The sequence below is a fragment of the Anas acuta genome, chromosome 5, assembly GCF_963932015.1.
Source record: "Anas acuta chromosome 5, bAnaAcu1.1, whole genome shotgun sequence".
Taxonomy (NCBI): Eukaryota; Metazoa; Chordata; class Aves; order Anseriformes; family Anatidae; genus Anas; species Anas acuta.
The window spans coordinates 32,721,341-32,740,593 of NC_088983.1; the positions used below are offsets into that span (position 1 = coordinate 32,721,341).

The 19,253-nt window shown below is 42.9% G+C and overlaps 1 protein-coding gene across 3 annotated transcripts in view; it reads right to left on the reverse strand.

The window, feature by feature from the left end:
• LOC137857409 (transmembrane protein 263-like) overlaps nt 1–19,253 on the reverse strand; it is a 191,345-nt gene that overhangs the window by 81,304 nt on the left and 90,788 nt on the right. Inside the window, exon 1 of one of the 3 annotated variants that reach the window (XM_068683829.1) lies at nt 15,340–15,385. The exons of the other annotated variants lie outside the window; for them this stretch is intronic. Coding sequence (XP_068539930.1) covers nt 15,340–15,370 — 31 coding nt within the window. The 5' untranslated portion in view covers nt 15,371–15,385. Of the gene's footprint in view, nt 1–15,339; nt 15,386–19,253 lie in introns of those variants that run through there. 3 annotated transcript variants of the gene reach the window in all.

Genomic DNA, 19,253 nt, shown 5'->3' on the forward strand with positions numbered 1-19,253 from the left:
CCAACATAGGGCAGAGCACTACAGGAACAACTGTCCCCATGGGAACTCGCAAGTGCGGAGCGCAGGAAAATGAGAACTGTTTGAATTAACAAGGAACATTTGCTCTAAATAAAAGCTATTTTGAGGAATTAAAGCAAACAAATGTCAGCTCCATGCAGCGGCGTGTTGGGATGTGATGTGCTGTAATGTGTTGTGACACTTCATAAATTAAAGCTTTTTCTTCTCCCCCGAGGGGAGAGAATTCAAGTGCAGTCAGACACTTGAACTTGGAAGTTGTGCAGGTTTGACACCTACCAGTTTGTGACTCCACTGATCCCCTGTGCCGAGATACCTCTGTGCCTGCCCTGTGGGCTGCTCTGTCCTCCCTCGGCCTCCAAGCGGACGCTGACACACGAGGAGCTTGGAGCTGAGGCGCCCACACCGCTGTCACCACCTCACCTCTGCTGCCAAGCTCCAGGTAACACTCATCAATCTGCAAGGTGAAATCCACTGATGTCACAGCCCAAACTCTCCATCGGCGCTTACGCTTATTTCACAGCCAATGTGTCTGACCAAACAGAACTAATTTGAGCTGTTTACTGCATATGAAGCCATCAGCCTCATAAGACCGTGGTATTAAAGACCAAAACTCACATGCTCAAACACCATCGCACTTCTGCTGGCGTGGTTTGGAGATGGGATGAGAGGGTGGGCTCAGGTGTCTGATGAATTCTCTGGCATGGGAGTTTCGCCACACATGGTAACCCTATTTCTAGAAAGATCAACACAAGAACTCATGTTCTGGGGGGTAAGAATGTAATCCTGTTCACTGCACCACGGCTCTTTGTCACGTTCCACTCTTTGAGAAGACCTTCAAAAATTAAGGGGGGAAAGAAAAAGAAAGAATGAGGAAAAGATGCAAGAAGACAACCTAGATGACCTTGCTTGTAAAAGAATTTAAAAAAATCACCCTACCACTTTCTCCAGAGCATTTAACAATCCTCATTTGGAAGGTTCCAATAATGAGCTCAGAGCTGAACAACCTACATAGATGCCAAGGGAGTTCATTAATTAGACGTGAAACCCAGAAAGCTGAAAGACACCATGAAATTACACAAACGAACAACTTTACACACAGAAAATATGAAGGGATAGAAGAACTAAAGTCCATAGGAAAAGGTCTTTAAAATTGATTTGATTTTCAACTCAAACTTGGAGCACAAGAGCGTGTTTGTGACTCGGGTTTGCAAGACGAGAGCTACAGGCAACAGCAAGACTCAGTAGTTGAGGAAGACAAAGTTATAAACTAATTTTAAAATATCCATGATGTATAGACACCATGAAGTCTACACCTAGCTGAGGTCTTCCTCACGTTAGCAAAATAATTGGCTGGTTTAGGACCCAGTTTTGATTCTAAAAAAGTCACCAGCAGTACTCTGACTAAGTTGAACAACAGCAAGACTATCCTTTTCAGCTAGAACTTTGCAATTACCCATGCAGACAGGCTCATCCAAGAATGATAGCTGCTTAAACCTCAAGTCTTTGATCTATTGTCTAAACTCTCAAGTAATAAGGGACACTTCGCTCCTACTTGTAAGCTCAGACCACTGCTAGGCTCAGACAGATGCACTCTCAGAGTTCTCAAGGGAACATTTCAAAGTTTTAATGGAGGTGGCAGCTGCTCTTTATAAGCTGAAGGCAACGACACTTCATTTTTTAAATGAAGGCAGATTCTGATTTATAAATATGAAAATTGAATGTATGCAAAAGCACAACCCTGCTTCTCTTTGCGCATACGCAATTCAGACAGCTGAACTGATCAGTCACCAAACCGAGTTGAAAGTCATTATGCCAAAGAAAAGACCTTGCTTGCCTAACCTCAATCCAGAATGAATCTAAACCTCTATTTTCCAACCCTCTGAATATGAATAGGGACAGAATGAATACGCTGACAGGTCTTTTATTATAGCTAGAGGGTGTAGCAATAATTAAAAACCAAATCTTGTATGTATGCAGCTATGACACCTTCCTGAAGAAATACTCTTACTTTGTCTTTTTGCAAGATTAGGTTGTCAAAATGATATATTTTTTTTAAAGTCTGTAAGAAAGCATTACATGGGATTTCCAAGTAAAGGAAGTTCTCCAACCCTCCCTCTACTAGTCTGTGCATATAACTGTATGCAAAACACAGTGGCACAATGTTACAGCCGACAGTGTAATACACAGAGATTGAGAATTTGAATTTCCCCATCTCTTTCTTCATCAACGACTCACTTCTAAAAAGCTAGGATCCACAATTAGTGGAGAAATCAGCCCGTGATGAAGTTAGCACAGGCGTTGTGGCCATGCTGCTACAGGAGCCCTAACACCTGTGCGTTTATTACCTCAATTATCAGGTAAAACATACCCTCCACCTACTTGGTTTTAACTAATTTCTCATTTGATCTTTTCAAGCTCAGCAAAGAGCACATTTCTCACTGAGCACCACAGGCAGCACAAGAAAGTGTGTGAAGTCAAAAGGGATATGAATTATTAAAGAGCCTAAACAACTGAGGTTGAGGTGGGGAAAACAGAGGGAAGGAAAGCTCTGATAACCAAGGAATGACAACATGGGTATTTTAAAACACTCAAAAACGTCTTTTTGAGGCTGAAACAAATAGTGAAATAGAAAGCCTACACAGTGAAGGGACTAGCAAACTTCAGGTAAGGAGTAAAATGCCAAGGCCAAATGCAGGCCATAAAGCATCTTAGCGCTGGGATAGGGCTCATCTCCTGTGTCCAGAGAAAGGCTTCTCCCACAGACTTTGCACCTTTGCTGTTGTCTGCTCACAAACCTGGAAGGAGCATGCAAACAAAGCTATGTCCTATTATTTCAATTCGAACTGTGGATGTTAAGCACAGGCTGCACAGACTCTTGTCTCAGACAGTACTTCGTAGAAAATCAGCAGTTTCCAAGGTCCCTGTTAGACAAACATATGAAATGCAATGAAGTTGACCCAGTTGTGCTTGAGAGCTATTTTCACATATGTCACCATGGAAGACTTCACAGCTTTGTCTGATTTCCTCCTATAATAGCTTGTTCATCGATACAGAAACTGAAGCAGCGCCCAAATACGCAGTCCCAGTGATGTAGGCCTGGGCTGTACCTCAGGACTACTGCTCGGACATCACTAGCATGGATACCTAAGCTCAGCAGCTCGTTTTGCTCTGGTCTAGCAGGTCTCAAAGTAAGGATTTGCCGCATTGACATCTCCTACCTCTCACTTTGAAACTACAAGCTGGTAGCTGCCCCTGGATGTGGTGCTTTTTAAAATAATCACCGTTTGTCACATGCTACGATCCACCTCCCCCTTTTGTCTGACTCCTGAGGGTTTCCAGACAGCTGCTTAATGCTTGCTTTCTCCAGGGATTTATATTTTCCCATATGCTACTGAGCTGCAAGTTGAACTATTGTGTAGCATCTCACATGCCTGCCAGAAGAAAGAAACGTGACGGCAACTTGAATTATTGGCTCTTACTCCTTAGGATATATAATAGTTTTCCCTCGTTTTCTTTTGCATTTGTCCTGCTCGCTCTTCTTATGAAGTCGGAGCGGCATAAAAGCACTGCTGCCCGAGTCAACAGAGGAGGGAAGCCATCCTGCATTAGGCCAGGCAAATTGCAGCAGTGGGCAGCCCAGCTGGGCCCCTCATCACAGAAGAGCAGTTGTGCGCGGCAGGCAGCTTTACCTGGCATTGCCGAGTGCCCCCGCCAGGCTCCCATCGAGGCACCGAGGACAAAAAAGTACCTGTAATAAGCTCCATTTTCCTGAATTGTTGAGGAGGAGGAGATAGAAAATCATTCCTGTGGCACTTCTGGAAAAACTTGAAGAGGTTATTGCTATGGAAACTGTTCCAGCCAAGCAGGTGCGGAAAAGGGGAGAAGCAGAAGGAGCGCGGCGCACAGAGAGGCGACTCTTAACACCCTAAATGAGAACCGCGCACCTCAGGCGACACAATCTATTTTGGATAACATCAACAGTTTGCCCTTGGTTTTATATAAACAAAGCCACAGGTAGGGGACAATGAAGTGCAAAACCTGAGGCGGTGCTGGAGAGCCCTACATGCAGCACCACGCTAACAGAAAACAAAGCACACTGTATGACAGGAGAGAAAATCTGCTATACAATAGGACTAGGTGGGTTTGGGGGGTGTTTTGTTTTGCAAAATGAACTGCTCGGTGAGGAAACAAGACAAAAAAATCAGTTAAAAAAGCAAGGTGACAAATAGGAAGCTCTTTCGAAGAGACTTTACCCTACAAATAAACTGTGAGCCCTCACCAACTGTTCTGGGTCGTAATAATAGCTATGAAATCTGTTCCTTTGAACACATATATAGTTTGTATAGTTGTGTAGAGCTTCGTATGTCTTGTGTATGGTGTGTATAGTTTCATATTCTTCATATTCTTCCTATACAAAGAGTGCAGCCCCAAGCGTGAAGCACTTCGGTAAATGTTCAGTCAGCATTAGTAGGGGTTTGGTATATGTTTAAGAGATCTTCCAAACTGAGGTTTCTGCCTGACCAAACACACCTACAAACAAGCAGAAGCTTTACCTTTACGTGAAAAGGTGAAGTAATTTCTGGTGCAACGATGTCACTCAGGTGAGCTGAAGGGTTTTAGACGACCACTAATGGAGGACAGATTACCCAGGACTGGGGGAGGATGATGACCTATGGCACTGGAAAGGCTTTGGAGATCTCAATATCTTCAGGAAAATAAAAACCTGGCCCCTGGGATAGAATTTAACAATGTCCTTTTAAACTTGGCTCGTTTCCTTTTTGGCTGAATGCACATCTGTAATCCCCAAATTCCTGCCACTATCCCCACCAGCTGGTGAAAATGAAACGGGTCCAGCAGAGGAAGTCTGATCCCTGCCAGCACAATTAAAATCTGACACCGTGCATGACGCAGCTCCACCACAACATCAAGCGATGCGGTGCTCTTGGAAACAGGAGAAATGCAAAGCATTTGTTCAACTGTGAGGCACTGATGAGAAATTTCTGCCTTCCCCAGCCGGAGAAAGATGTTATCCTGCAAAGATAACAGTAAAGGGCTCCCGAGACCTCCCGGGCTGCTAAGGGTTAAGCTCAGCACTGGCAGCACATTTCCACTCAAGTGTCTAAGCTTCTGCTGGAGGGGAATTTTACAAATAAACTTGCAGGCTTTGCAGATCAATTTTGTACTTGGTTTTATCAGTCTTTCCTCGCAAACAGACCCAACGTCTTTCACATTCTTTTTCAGACACATTTTAAGTTTTAGTGCCATTTTTGAAACAATACAGGCCCCTCTATCCCCCCTTTTCCCAGTACTTGAAACCACATATGGAGCTTCAGTGGTATTTGTATTTCCATCAAGAGTATTTAGGAATAAACAGCTATGAAAAACATTACCCTAGGGCTCCAACACTGCAGAGCATGCAGTACAGACCTTCACTGTCTGAATACACAGCGAGCATTTAAATGACAATATTACATTAGAGTGGCGGCTGTAGCCATGTAAATAATTGTGCATTGTCCCTGCTCATTGATCTGTTTTCACACGTGGACACATACACGTCTGAAAAACTGCTTTAAAAAATCAAACCCCAGACAGTAATAATCTAATAAACTCTAAAGTGAATCAATAGACTACTTAACAGCAGAGAGATAAACTGCATTTAATAAGAGTTGGAAGGGATGGAGGGAAGGCTGTGCAAGTTTCAGCCAGCAAAAGCAGAAGCGGAGGAGAGGGACCAGGCAGCACAGGCGGCAGTGTCCTTCAAGAAAAACCAAACTTCAGTTTACAAAACGCCAGTCTCAGAGCAATAGGAATCAGGACATTCTTGACATAGATCAAATGTAACACAACCCAGCAAATCTCTGGGAAAGGATGACTTTTCAAAGGAACACTCAGCAGCTCTTAAATTTAGTTTCTGCTAATGCAGGGGATCTCATATGGATGCACAGCTGTCATATAAAAACTGGGTCTCATACAACTGTGACCCCGAGGTTCCCTCATGAGAAAGCACCAGACATTTTTATTCCAGAGTTGTTTCCAGGGACTGGTGGCATTTAAAGATACAGAAATCGAGCCAAGAAAATTTAGTGATGTGCCAAAGTTTACAAAGAATCAGTAGCAGAGCTAGGAACAGAATTAGTTCCCTTGACTGGAAATCCTGTGCCCTTTTTCTAGCCCTGTTTTCTTGTTGCATTGTGCCTCACGATCTCTAAGATAACAGAAGTGACTTCAGGAGATTACAGATTCGTGTACGCAACACAGGCAGAATACTAACAGGGAAAGTAACGTACGGCAGGACCACCTCTTCAATACCTATCAGGGCATTACAACTTCATCTCATTGTAATGTATCTCTCACTTCCAATTTATGAAACCTCAGCAGCGGTTCACAGCTACCCTGCTCCTAGCTGTGCCAGCAAAAATACCAACGCAGGATCCAGCTACCTCACTGCCTCTTCTTAGGTCAAGTCTGAAGTACCTTAAGCAAATATGGAGAAGCCTGGAAGATCTGAAAAAAACAAAAACAAAAACAAACCCTTTTCCTTGTCTTATTTCTTCTTAAAACTAGACATCTACACACATCTAGCATAAAAATCCCATTGTGGCATTCAGAGAACTCTGATGGATGAGGTTTGTTTTTGGAATTAGGCAACACCTAGCAAGGCGCTGCCATTTTGGTTCTCTGTTACAGCTAGCTCTCCCTGAGGGATTTCATGACAGGGAGAACCTGAGAGAAACGTTAAAATGTTTAGAGAACAACTGAGTGGATCCTGAGTGGATTCATCACCTTTCAGGAGAAAAAACACAGATGAGACACCACCCAAAGCGCCCTGTTTCTGTCACATAACAAAAGCTTCCAGAACTGGCACCTGGCACTCGTGCTGTCATTTTCCTCTCAGATGGAGAAAAACACTTCATGGACCTTACCAAGAACCTGTGCTTTGAGTGGCTTTTGGGTTGTGCCCAGTGCCAGAAACCTTCCCACTCACAGTTTCACAACTATGAAATTCTGTCAGTCAAAACAACTCCAACCACACTGCTCCAAGAGGACAATCCTCGTGGCTGACATCCACACCCAGGGCCCATTACCTACCTTTGTGGTACCGGGATGTTGTCACCCCACAGTGGAGGTATACAAAGCCTCCCCCCCACAAGCTTTAACCAAGCTTTCTGCAAATTCAAACAGATACAGCACAATATATTTGAAAGACGAACTTTCTGAATGCAACACTCCTCACTGTAGCTCATCCTTTTCCAACAAACCTCAGCAGAAGGAAGGAGAAGTGGGAGATGCCTAACCTTACCCAAAATAATGAAAATAAGGCTCTCCAGTGCCTCAGCAGCTTGCTGCAGGAGTTCCTATCATTTCAGACCAGTGAAAGTTCAGTGAAATAAAACATCTTCTCACCTCTCACAACCTTCTAGAGATTCCCTGGGACTGAAAAGAAAGTACCATATGGCACCAACCATATTGAAATGCTAGATCACCTCAATAAAGGAGTTTTCTTAAGTTCTAGTCAACCTCAGCAGAGCAAATTAAAAGTGTTAAATAACCTCCAGCACCTGGTGAAGGTCCTGTCTGACTACACAGACACATTGCCCGATGCTGCAGCACTACTGAATCATGAAGGATTTTAAGTTGTGATCCTTTTCTTTACCTTTTATCTCTCCCTTCCAAGCAACATTTTCCATTTTCTTATCCCCTTTCCGGTGATTGTTACAGGCTGCTGAAAGAAGATGAATGCCATCATCTCTGACACAATACAATGCTACTGGAACCAGAGGCACGCGTAGCATCGTGGCAGTGAGCTGGCAAGGAGAACCAACCGCCCTGCCAAGCAGCACGGTCTCTCTGAAGTCTTGCACAAAGCTTTCTCCTCTATCTTCAAGTCACATTTCCCACTGCAATTGTATAACAAACAGATGCGCTGACACTTGCATTCAGGGGATGGGCCACAGACCATGCTGGCTGTCACCAGAGGATATTCTGCACCGCCTGCTTCCAAGCACGGAGGGAACATGCCAAGAGCCAGCACTTCTCGCAGCAGAACTAGCACTCCTTCCAGGTAGTGCAGAGGTTCACAGCTGGTTTTATTACCACTACAGAAGATGAATTAATCAAAGGAAGGTTTTGAAGAAAGAAATAATGGTTGGTTAGAAGAAATAAGAAGGAAGGGAGCAGGGCAGAACATCGTTCTGTTGATGTTGCCGTTGCTGGGTTTTGTTTTGCAAATCCTCAGCTTTCCTTCTTTCAGTCCTAGTCAGAGGCATTGTGCACTCAAAGCTGCATTTTGGAGGTACAGCTAGATAGTACACTGGGAAGAAAAGCTGAGGCATATGAAAACAAATTACAAAAAAAGTTGAGGAGAAGGAAGAAACAAGGTTTTAGTTCATTTTGTGCTAGAAAAGCTGTGTCTACTGGCCCTTACAGTTCCTTTGGTTTTATATGGATGAAAAACAGTAGGAAATAACTTTTGTTTTCAGGCAGAGAAAAAAAGCAAACAAACCAACCATCCCATGTGGATTTGCAACCACACTTTTCCTGACCATCTCGAAAGGCAATCCAAACTCCCAGCTGCTTCTTTCCTCACTGGAGCGGATCAGAACCACGCTGCCAAGAAACAAAAGTGAAGATTCATCTGTTCTAGGGACTATCAGATTAAAATCTCCAACACCAACACTATCATCACATCCGTTCCTTAACAATGTATTAGAACCGAGATGAACAGTATAATTTTCTTGCTCAAAAGGTCTATGGCTTCCTTTCTCCTTGCCTCCTCTCTGTTCTCATTTGTTTTGGTGGAGGGCACATTTAATGGAAGAAGAGAACAGCCCTGCTCTTTCTCAGTACACACTACAACTTCTTTAGTTATGAATCAAAACTGAAAATTGGGATCGCTTCAGTGCAACGGAGGACCTACCATCCCCTCTAAAAGCAGTTGGTTGCACATACTTCTGTCTTGAGAAAGTAAAGCAAACAGACTATCCTACTTGTTTTGGTATGGAGTAAAAAAAAATAAAAAAGGAAAGCCCAGATACGGAGTCTTTTGGCATAGCAGAAAGCAGCGTTTGAGTGCAGTGATTCAGTTCAAAGAGCAGCTCAGTTTTATGTAGGTAATTACAGCACCCAAGCACTAACATAACCCTATCACAACCCATGAATCTCTTCTGTATCCCAACACAGCCAGATAGGAAAAGAAACAAAAGTCAGAGACAGGAGAGACATTTTGTAGCATGTCAGTCTGCAAATCCACAGAGAGGAGATAAAGCTACTCAGTTAATATAAATCAAAGTAAGGAGCTATGCTGACATGTTACAAAGCAGGTTCCCTCAGTCTGGTGATGATGATTGTACCAGAGAATCATAGGGATGCTTTCTAAAAGTTTATTATATAATCCTTCTGCAAGGAATAGCCCCAGACTATACAACACGGTACTAGTCAAGTCTCTAAGCAGCAACACGCACACTCCTGACTCCAGTCAGCACAGGCTAATAATAAGCACACTTGAGAGAAAAGCAAAGGAATCAGTAAGCAAAGGAGAGAAGAGGCAGAGGATGCCCAGGTGATGGAGGAAATGCATATGGGTTGTTACACAGAAGGATAATTATTAAAAAAAAAAAAAAAAAAAGCACTGGGACAAGCTCATCACTTGCCACTGTAGCAACCCTCATGCCTCCAAACTCAGCTAAAGCAAAGAAAGCAAAAGGAAAGGCAAAGCAAAATCTTTTTCTCTGTTAACAGCTACCAAGAATTTTAAAGATACAGCCTAAAAGAACAGAATTAACTGAACTCGATTTTTGTTCTGTGTACTGGAACTAAGGATTACCTTAATTCAAAATGCTTAAAAAAATTTAGGTTCATTACTTCCAGGTATTTTCTCCACATGACTGTCTTCATTCCAATTGAAGTTATTCAATAAAATTAATTACATTTGTAATTCAATTAACAAAGAGATACATTTTGTTAAAGCAACCATATAAGAAAAGTCTGGATCCAGACTCATTGCTCTCCAGCTGGTTAACTTCTCTCCCTTAAACAGGGAAGTTTTTCAAAACCATTCACAGTCACGAAGAATAAGGGCAGGTCAGCACAGTCCTGGAGTCAGCCAGGGCCACTTCTCAGTAGGTTTTGCTTCGGGTTCCCCTGGTAGCACTGAAATCCCAGGGCAGTTTATTTCCTCACCTCAAAGCAAGCTGACAGCATAAAGAGCTGTTGTCAGGGGACCGGTGGTCAGCCACGGCTCCTTCCTTCCTCCTCTCCTATATTTGCTAATTTTGCTGACCATTTTCATGACCGTATTGAGAGCTGACAATGAGTGAAGTTAATCTGGCTTTAAGACTTTCCTCAGTACAAAAGCACTGCGTGAGCTAACGCTCCGTGCTGTATTGGTGGGTAGCTTTAGAGGGCATCTAGGTTTGCTGCAGAAAAAGGGCAGGGAACAATGTAATGACATGCTTATTTCTGCTTAAAAACCTCTCCCATTTATTGGCCCTGAAGGTCACTGCCAGTCCCTAAGAAGGAGCTGCTTTCTAGCTAGCACAGATTAAGATGAAGCCACGAAAAGAAGGAAAGAAGCATTTCTGTACAGTGAGCAGCTATTTCAATTAGCTTTGTTGACAGGAAATACAGGGACATTTGATCATACATCATTCATGAGGACTTTTTATTTAATAAACATGCAGTGTATGTTTTTGGAGGGATTTACAGCTTCTTTCTGTTCACTAACCAGCCATTTACCAGCCTTCCCAAACCAGAAAGCTCCCTAATGTCCCAAGGGGGCACAACGCACTTGAAACGAGGCAAGATGGTCGCTGCTCATTTCCAGCTCTGCTATCTTCCTTATCACTTACTTCCAGCTGCAACCCAAAACCTTCACACATAAAGTGGAAAGGGTTTTCTCTCTGTCGCTTTATGTATATTTCATCCTCTTGAACATAATCATTACCCTTGTAACAAGCATCTGCTTGGTGGTGGCTTCCCAGTTCTTCCCAGACCATTTCCCTGACAGCTGACTGGTAAATCTGGAGACTCCTAGCTCTCCCTGAGCAAACAGCTCGTGTTTTTCACCCCCACGCTGAAGCAGAGCTGTGTCATGCCCATGGACGGCATGATTCAGGGCTCAGCCACGGAGCCTGAAATAAGCTGAGTTTATAGTCTCTTGCTGTTGAAGCAGGCACACACACACACTGAAGGCGAGTGCACAGGACAACTGAAAAGGTCAGACACGTCAGCCATCCGGGGCATTACCAAATGGAAACTGGATCCTTGGATTCGGGTGGGTTTGCCTATCAAACACACACCACATCGAGCCTATCCTGTACAGACCGACGTTTCAAAGTTCCCAGAGCCTCTGGCTGCAGTCCCGCTAACATTTAAAGCTAGCATAAGCTGACAGTGGTGCTGGAAGCAATCCTGTCCCTCCCTGCCCTGGCCTCTTCCTACACCCTTAGGCTGCCCTGTCCCAAAACCCCCCTGTCAGCTCCCCAGCCAGATTTACTGTAAAGCTGCACAACCTTTTGCACTGACAAAAGAGGCGAGCGAGGGAAGGAATGGCTGGGGGCTGAAACGACTTCTGTCGAGGCAAAGCTGACTGGAGACATTATCTCGCTGGAGTCAAACCACAGCTAAAATACTAAGGGAAGATTATGAGCCGTTTTATCACAGAAAGCAGAAATTCTTTGGGTTACTTCAGAAAGGAGTTGCACCAGCAACTCCTTCTCCTACAAGGAGGTTAGAACCAGTTGCACGTGCGTACCTACATATATAATTGCATACCTACGTGGTAGGCCTAACCAGGCTGGTTTTAGTACAGCCCACAGCTGAGCTTCACCTCCCGAAAACAGAGAATCTGCTTCACAGTTGTCAGGGTATTTACCATAAAAGCCGCGAACAGACGGCAGCAGAGCTGTCCTTAATAAGAAAACATTGTAAACCCGGTTTGCAGTCTGTATGATGTGCTTGCTTAAAACAAACAAAACCACAAACCAAAACGCAGAAGCCCAGAACCCAGCGACAACAACAAATAAAACCTGTTCCGTTTCTGATCAAGTAAAGCGTCTCCCGAGTTTGTGACAAGATAATGCAGCATCTACTGAGAGCACAGCAACCTTATTTACATCCAGACACCATCACAGGCATCGGTAAGGATTTACTTTCAACCAAAAGCCTTCACAGGAATTGCCATCTTTTCCACATTATAATCTGTGCTTCTGTTAATGATTATATTTCATCATAATATGGAAGCCTGAGCTCTGTAATTTCAGAAATTATCTTTCACACAAACAGAAAGCACCACAAAATTCATTCAAGAGCAAAGCTAGTGTTGGCCCGAAGAACCATTATAACTTCCAAAACCAGAAATAATCATCACGAAGCACGTGAAGGCTCAAAAAAGGAGAACTTCAGCATGAAAGACAAATTGATATCATTTTGGAAACGGTCGCTGCCCTGCAAACTGAATTCTTGCTTGGAAACAAAAGGCCTCGTGAGTTACTTCACAAAGACGTTGCTAAATGACTCCAGCTGGTTGCTGCAGATAGTACGGGCAAGCCAAGGCCGCAGGCCAAGTTGCCAAGTGCAAAGCAAGGCAAGGCTGGAGCAGGACTGGTAGCCCACAAGGATGGAAAACAGCATCAGCAGGAACCTACACGGATCCTGTGAAAAAGCCAACTGAGTTTCAGTCCAATGGTCTCCATATGGAAAATATGTCTAATACCGGCAACATCACGCAGAAAATAATTAGAATTGTTTCAATAATTGTTTAATACAATGACAAAGAGACTGTACACTTGTGAATGTCTGTGTGGATGAGCAAGCGTATTGGTTGAAGGACAGACAGGCATCATTAAACTCTAATGGCTCCCGAAAGGGGGTGACCTACCTTCTCTTGTGGGCATTCCTTCGATGGGTTTGGACAATAGGACAGCATGCTGCTGATCAATATAATACAGGGGGCTGGCCAGCTCAGCACACTAGCAGTGGATATTTTCATTTCCAGTTTACCACTCTGAATACAATTCAGGCTGGAATCCGGCCAAACCTTTGTAATATAAAAAACGAGTCATCTGCTCTACGTGGAGCTGGGGCTCTAGATCTAATTCCTCGACAGAGTTACTGAATTTTCATCAACGCAATCGAAAAGGTCGTTATTATCTTTGTCCTCACCTATGTCAGGTTTTGTGGGATGAAAACAGGCCGTTTAGAAAGGAAAATTTCCTGCATTTTTGCCAAACCTTTCTCTCCAGGGAATAATCAACTTTAGTTAAACTCACAATCTCTCACAAGCTCCAAACATACTAAATCCCTTCATAAATCCACCTCAACCATTTAATCTACTGACAGACCTGCCACAGCCACACTGAAAACTGCTTCTAGGATGTGTGTACCTTATTAGCATGAAAGCTGTAGATGAATGCAGGAGCCTCTCACAAAATGTTCCTTTTCATTCAGCTAGAAAGTAAAAACACCCCGAGCACATGAAAAAGTAAGAAATAATCCTTGTTAAGAAAACTCCTTAATAAAAAGAAGAAATGGCTCCTTTTATTGATTTCTTTCTTTTCCTCAATGTACTGGCAAGTGTTCAGTAGTGCAGGGTATTTATTTTCTTTATTTTCATCTCTTTCTTCGGGTCTGACATCCAGGCACTTACCAGATATATGTTGAGGCTCCGCACTGCAAATAGACCCCTTTGTTAAGCAGTATTTTATGGGCCTTGTTTCCAGAGACAGACAATGCTCTGACCTCTTGAATCACAACTCCTTTAGTGAGACGGATTTTCCCACCTACCAAGGACAACCTGAGAACACTGGTGAGAACCCTGGAAGCGGGCACTTGAAACCACAATGTTATTTATGAGAGAGCAAAATAAGGGAAAGATTAAAGAACACTTTGAACTTTGAAATTAACAATGAGTTTGCCATTTAAGTCTGACAGAGCTCAGGGTTGTGCTAAATGATAAATACAACAGTAATGAAAAACTCCCTCCTGTGCCATTCTACATGCTGTTTGCTCTCAGTTCATTTTCATGCATCTCCTTCAAAAACACACGGAATAACAAAAGATTATTTGAAAGTCAACACAGGTCTTGCAAATTGATTATGTCTATAATCTGAAGCAACTTAATCTTCTATCCATAACATTGCCAATACTTTGGATTTTGTCACAGAGCATGCTATATTAGCGTTATGTATAAAGCGTAAGCTCCCAGACTTACATGATGAAAGGAGGATCTCATCTGAAGTGTAAGTTAAAAAGACAAGCAGTGTGTGACCACTAAGAATAAAACATAAAATGTATTAAGAATATAATCGTTTATTTCATGTTTATAGATTTTATATATCTATATCTATCTATATAAAAGTAACAGGTTTGCAACTGTATCATTTCATTACCAGGGAAACCTCAGCATGGCATCTGATGTTCCCGGATCTCATCTTTTCTCATGGTGAGACTCTATCCTGCCCACAGATCACAAACAAAGGTATTCAAAGTATAACTGCAATTCTTGTTGGTGTACATATATGTATATATATATATTTAATTATTATTAAAAGCTGACACCTTTTGCCTCAAGCCTTCATTCATACTTCAGGATCAAGAGCACTGCATCATCAGCCAGCTGAAGTGCAAAATTATTTTTCAGTCATGAAGTCTGTCTCAAAGTGTGTGAAACAGACACTAGGTATTATGACATGTGACAAGATTGTGAAACTATTTAATTTCTCCATGTCTGCACTCTAATATTCTGAGTTTTTATATTCTGCTTGAAAAGCATAGGTCAACATGTCACAGCACAAGAAAAACTAGAAGTCCCAGCTTCAGATATGTCATGATTTGGAAAATCTGCCAACACAGAGCTGAAGTACTGAAGACGGTATCTGTACATGTCAGTGTAAAACCTCCACTTTGGATGTATGGCTCGTTTGTGCTTTCCACTGGAATTTCAATCTAGTATGAAGAGAAAAGACAAATGGCTAACAATACAGGGTTAACACCAGAAGGTTACATGTATTTTATTTCTAGAGACGCACATTAGGCAGAGAGCTACATTATCATCCAGAATTAGTCTACCCAGCCAAACACATCACCTAGTAAGGGTTATTCATGTAAGGAATTCAAATTGGAGGAGTGTTATCTGAAACAGGGCAAGAATTTATAAACTGGTTGTTAACGAATATAAGGACACCAACTCTACAAAGACAGCCAGGCTCTCTGATTTAGAAGGGAAACCATGAGCAGATGATGATCCTGGACATTCTCATCAAAATGCTTCATAAGGAAGGCAAGACAGCTAAAACATCTGAGTGTCTGAGTAGTCAGTATTACCTGCAGGGCCAAGGCAGCTGCGGTGTGACATCTCACTTCTCTGATAAATGGCAGATCTGCACCTCAAACACTGCCTAAATGCAAAGAAAGAACAGGTACCTGAACTGCCTTTTGGCTTGAAAAGATTAAAATTGTACTGGTAGAACATGAAGGTTCACAAAAGTGTGTGTGTGTATGTATGTATGTATGTATGTATATATATATATGCCATGTTTAAAAAGTTACAAGAGCATCAAATTAAAGTTTTCTAATTCTGGAAGGAAAAATGATTAATTAAAAATAACTGTACTACATGGATCTGAATGTGTCAAGAAACAAGAAACGGCAACTGCTGAATTTTTACAAAACAGAAGCGTATGGAGAATCTGCTACAAACTGAGTTGCAAGTTCTGGGTGGGTGTTTCTCACTGCCAGTTTCTCAGTGAAGGAAAGAAAGTCCTTTGGGGGGAACTACCAAGTCCACGGCTGTTCCATTAGTGTTGTTAGATCACACCAGAAACCACGTAAAAAAAGAAAAGGAAAGGTCAGCTCTCTTTTAATGATCATTTTACAGCTGGACAGGAGCAGGGTTCAGTCTATGACACTGGGTTTATCTCTTAGGTCACAAACAAGCGTGCTGCGTTGCAAGATGGATAGTGCAGCAAAGCCATCGCACAGGCGGGCCAGAGACACAGACAACTTATTGTCCCTGCGTTTTTCATTTAACGGTGAAAATGTTATCTTGCCAATGTTCAGTCGCAGAGTCAAGCAAGACAGCAGAGTAATTTTTCAGGCAACCCTCTTAAGCTTCCTTCCCAAATTTCCCTCAGAAAACTATGCAGCTTTGTATTGGGCACAGATGTTAAGCATCAGTAATAAGCATCTTCTTAATAAGAAACAGGCTTATCTGGAGAAAATCCCCAGACCTTTGGCACCTGCAAAGTAGCGATGACTGATTTTTCTTTGAATCCTTCATACCAATATAGAGATTAGACTACTGCTGACCCTCCCACAAAATACACAGAAATCCAGAAGTCTCTAGTACTTTCACAATCCAAGTGATAATTGTACATCGCATTACTAAAAGATACCTGAAAGATTTGGTCACTGAAGTGCTCCCTCTGCTCATATGGCATCAGTTTTCTCTATTGTGTAGAGGCATCTCTCCCTGTCACATCCATCAACATTTTTGTGCGTGCGTGCGTGTGTTCATTAGGCCAACCAGAAAGCATTTTTCCTCTGCTGTTTACCTCAGTTTTCCTCACCTCACGCCTTCTGTGTTTCATTATTCTGTAAACAAAATGGAATTGTACTTTTTGTATGTGTTCATAAAGGGAAGGAAAAGTCTGTATACGCTCCTTTTGTGCAGAGGGAACTTCTTTGCTCCCCTGGGTCACCAGCTAACAGAGACCCATCCACGCGGGTTGAAGCAGACACAGAAAACCCTCTCTTTGTGAGAACAGCAGCAGAATGAAGCACGGAGCCTTATCTCACTGCTCCGCAGTTAATCCATTAACTTCCCTTTTTCTTCTATTTTCTTTGAATTTCTAGGTCAAGCTATCAGATGTCATTCTGCTAGCCAAAAGAGTGGATTTACCACAGCTTTCCAGGCCGTTGTGTGCTATGAACAAACGACAAAAGCTCACCACACAGAAAGCTGTCTGTGAGGGAGATGGCTGTGAGGGAGAGGCACAGAGGCCTTCAAGTGAACCACAAGATGGTCACCTGCCACCCAGGAGCTTCAGGGCACTGGGTGTCAAACAGGCAGGATGTCACGGGAGGACAAAGTTGGCCTGCTGGTGGCAGAACCCTCAGCACTTACTGGGACCCGGTCTGGAAGTGCCTCCAGACAGCTGTGAGATGGCAGCGGTGCTCGAGGCCCAGCCGTGACAGAGCTGGGAAAGGGCTCCTATGGTGGGGCTATCAGCCAGACTGCAGGCGATAAAATCAGGACTTTACTTCTTTTTATTCTTTTTATTTTATTTTTTTTGAACACACAATAGAATATGCAGCAAGGCACAGGCTGGGTACACTTTCAGGATTTCCTGGTAGCTCCCTCTGCCAGCATTTTATGATCTTTCCATCCCCATCTTCAGGCCACCGCTGACACTCGCCTTTCCTCTGTATTTCTTCAAAGTCTGGCAGGCGCATAAAAGGTGGGAGCGTCCTCATTACCATTCTAGACACAAAGTCGTCTTTTATGTCACCACCTAGACAATATTATCTTTATTTCAACACCTCTGAATACTCTCATTAGGCTGTTTCCTCTCTGGTCTGTGATCTGTTTTCTGCTAGAGCTAAATGTCATAAAAACAGCATTACCAGATAGTCAATCTTTCCCAGCCACCCCTCCAGTCTTCTTTGATGTGGCACACTGGGTTTCTATGAAATCCTCTAGAAACAGATAAGCATTTGGTAGACACAAATCCTGCTGCTACATTTCTTTTTTAAAAAAATCCCAAACCAGCCACAAGTCTTTCTTTCTCTATGCAATTTCCCACTCTGAATGACAGTTGGGCTCCCACTGATATCTGCCTGAAATGCTAGGGTAGGAGTACCAACAAGGTTATCAAGTGCACTTAAAAAATTCTGCATTTTAATCCAATTTGTCACACTTCATATCCACTTACTTTAGTTAATGTATGAGCAGCCGTATTTACTAACCTGAAGCATTGCACTAAACTAAAATGCTGGGACTTCGAGATTTGTGGACAAAGTTGCCACCACGTCTCCTTCCTTTCAGGATACCATGCACAGCAAACATCAGTTTCTCACACAAACCCTCTGTCCCTCAGTTAACTGATCTGATTGAGGTAAGTGGCCCCTTTAGATTCATCTTCTCCTGCTGATTAAAGCATCCACACGACACTCGAGTTAAAGAGCACAACAAAACCAGATGTCGTTGTACCAGTCCTACAAATCCTTTTCTAAACATACCAAGGGCACTTCTGCCGGCGCACATAACTAGGCACGCTGCCCCAACAGAGGTGCTCTGATAGCTGAACTATTCAATTACACAAACGCCCAGTGACCTGTCTCCTTCAGGTTCTCACTCTAATTTGAAATTCCACTATGACTGGAAATTGGTTTGGGGTCTGAATTGTGAGATGCAAAACAAGCTGTTGGAGCTTTGCTAGCAGAAGTGCCTCAACCTCTCGCCTGCACATCTGCACACATTTACTTATACAAAAGTCATACAGAAGGTTACCGGTCAGCTGCACTTTTCTCTCACACAACCAAGCCTATTAGATGATGGTAACATGCCACCTCCCCCACTATTTATCTGTTAAAATTGGAAGGAAAGAAAAATCACACAAGCAAACAACAACTCTTTAAAATCAGTTGAATTTTGAGTGGTGTGTTGACACTAGGATTGCTTTCCTTCACCATCAATAATAAACAGACTGAGCTGCTTTCAGACATTCCCTTCTTCACAAGGAAAATACATGAGTTCATCATTGGGGCTTCCCATTGTTGAAGAGATTGAGAAGTTGTAGCTGTTCTGGTGCAAGACAGTTAAATGCTTTAAAACAGACGGCTGTTCTCTTGTCATGCCACTGCTGCTCACACATTATCCCAACTCAAGCATTATTTCTGTGTAACTACACTGAATAATCCATGAGACAATCCCTACAGGTAGATATCTTACCAGGATGCAGCGTGTCAAAGATTTTCCTCTCCACGAACGCAACTCCCAAGAACCTGAAAGCCTGGTCCTGACTGCCCAGCTGCCCCTTCTCCACTTCTGGCCAGTGCAGATGTCTAACTAACGGCATGGTGGAGCCCTGCATATAACCTCCTTAATATCCAGTACACATATTCAAGGCAGGAATTTCCAAAGACTTGGAACCAAACAAATATGAGGTAGCATGACGGGATGAAAAGACAGGTGGCAGACAATTTATCTTGGTCATCTCAAACAGAATGGATTTTTT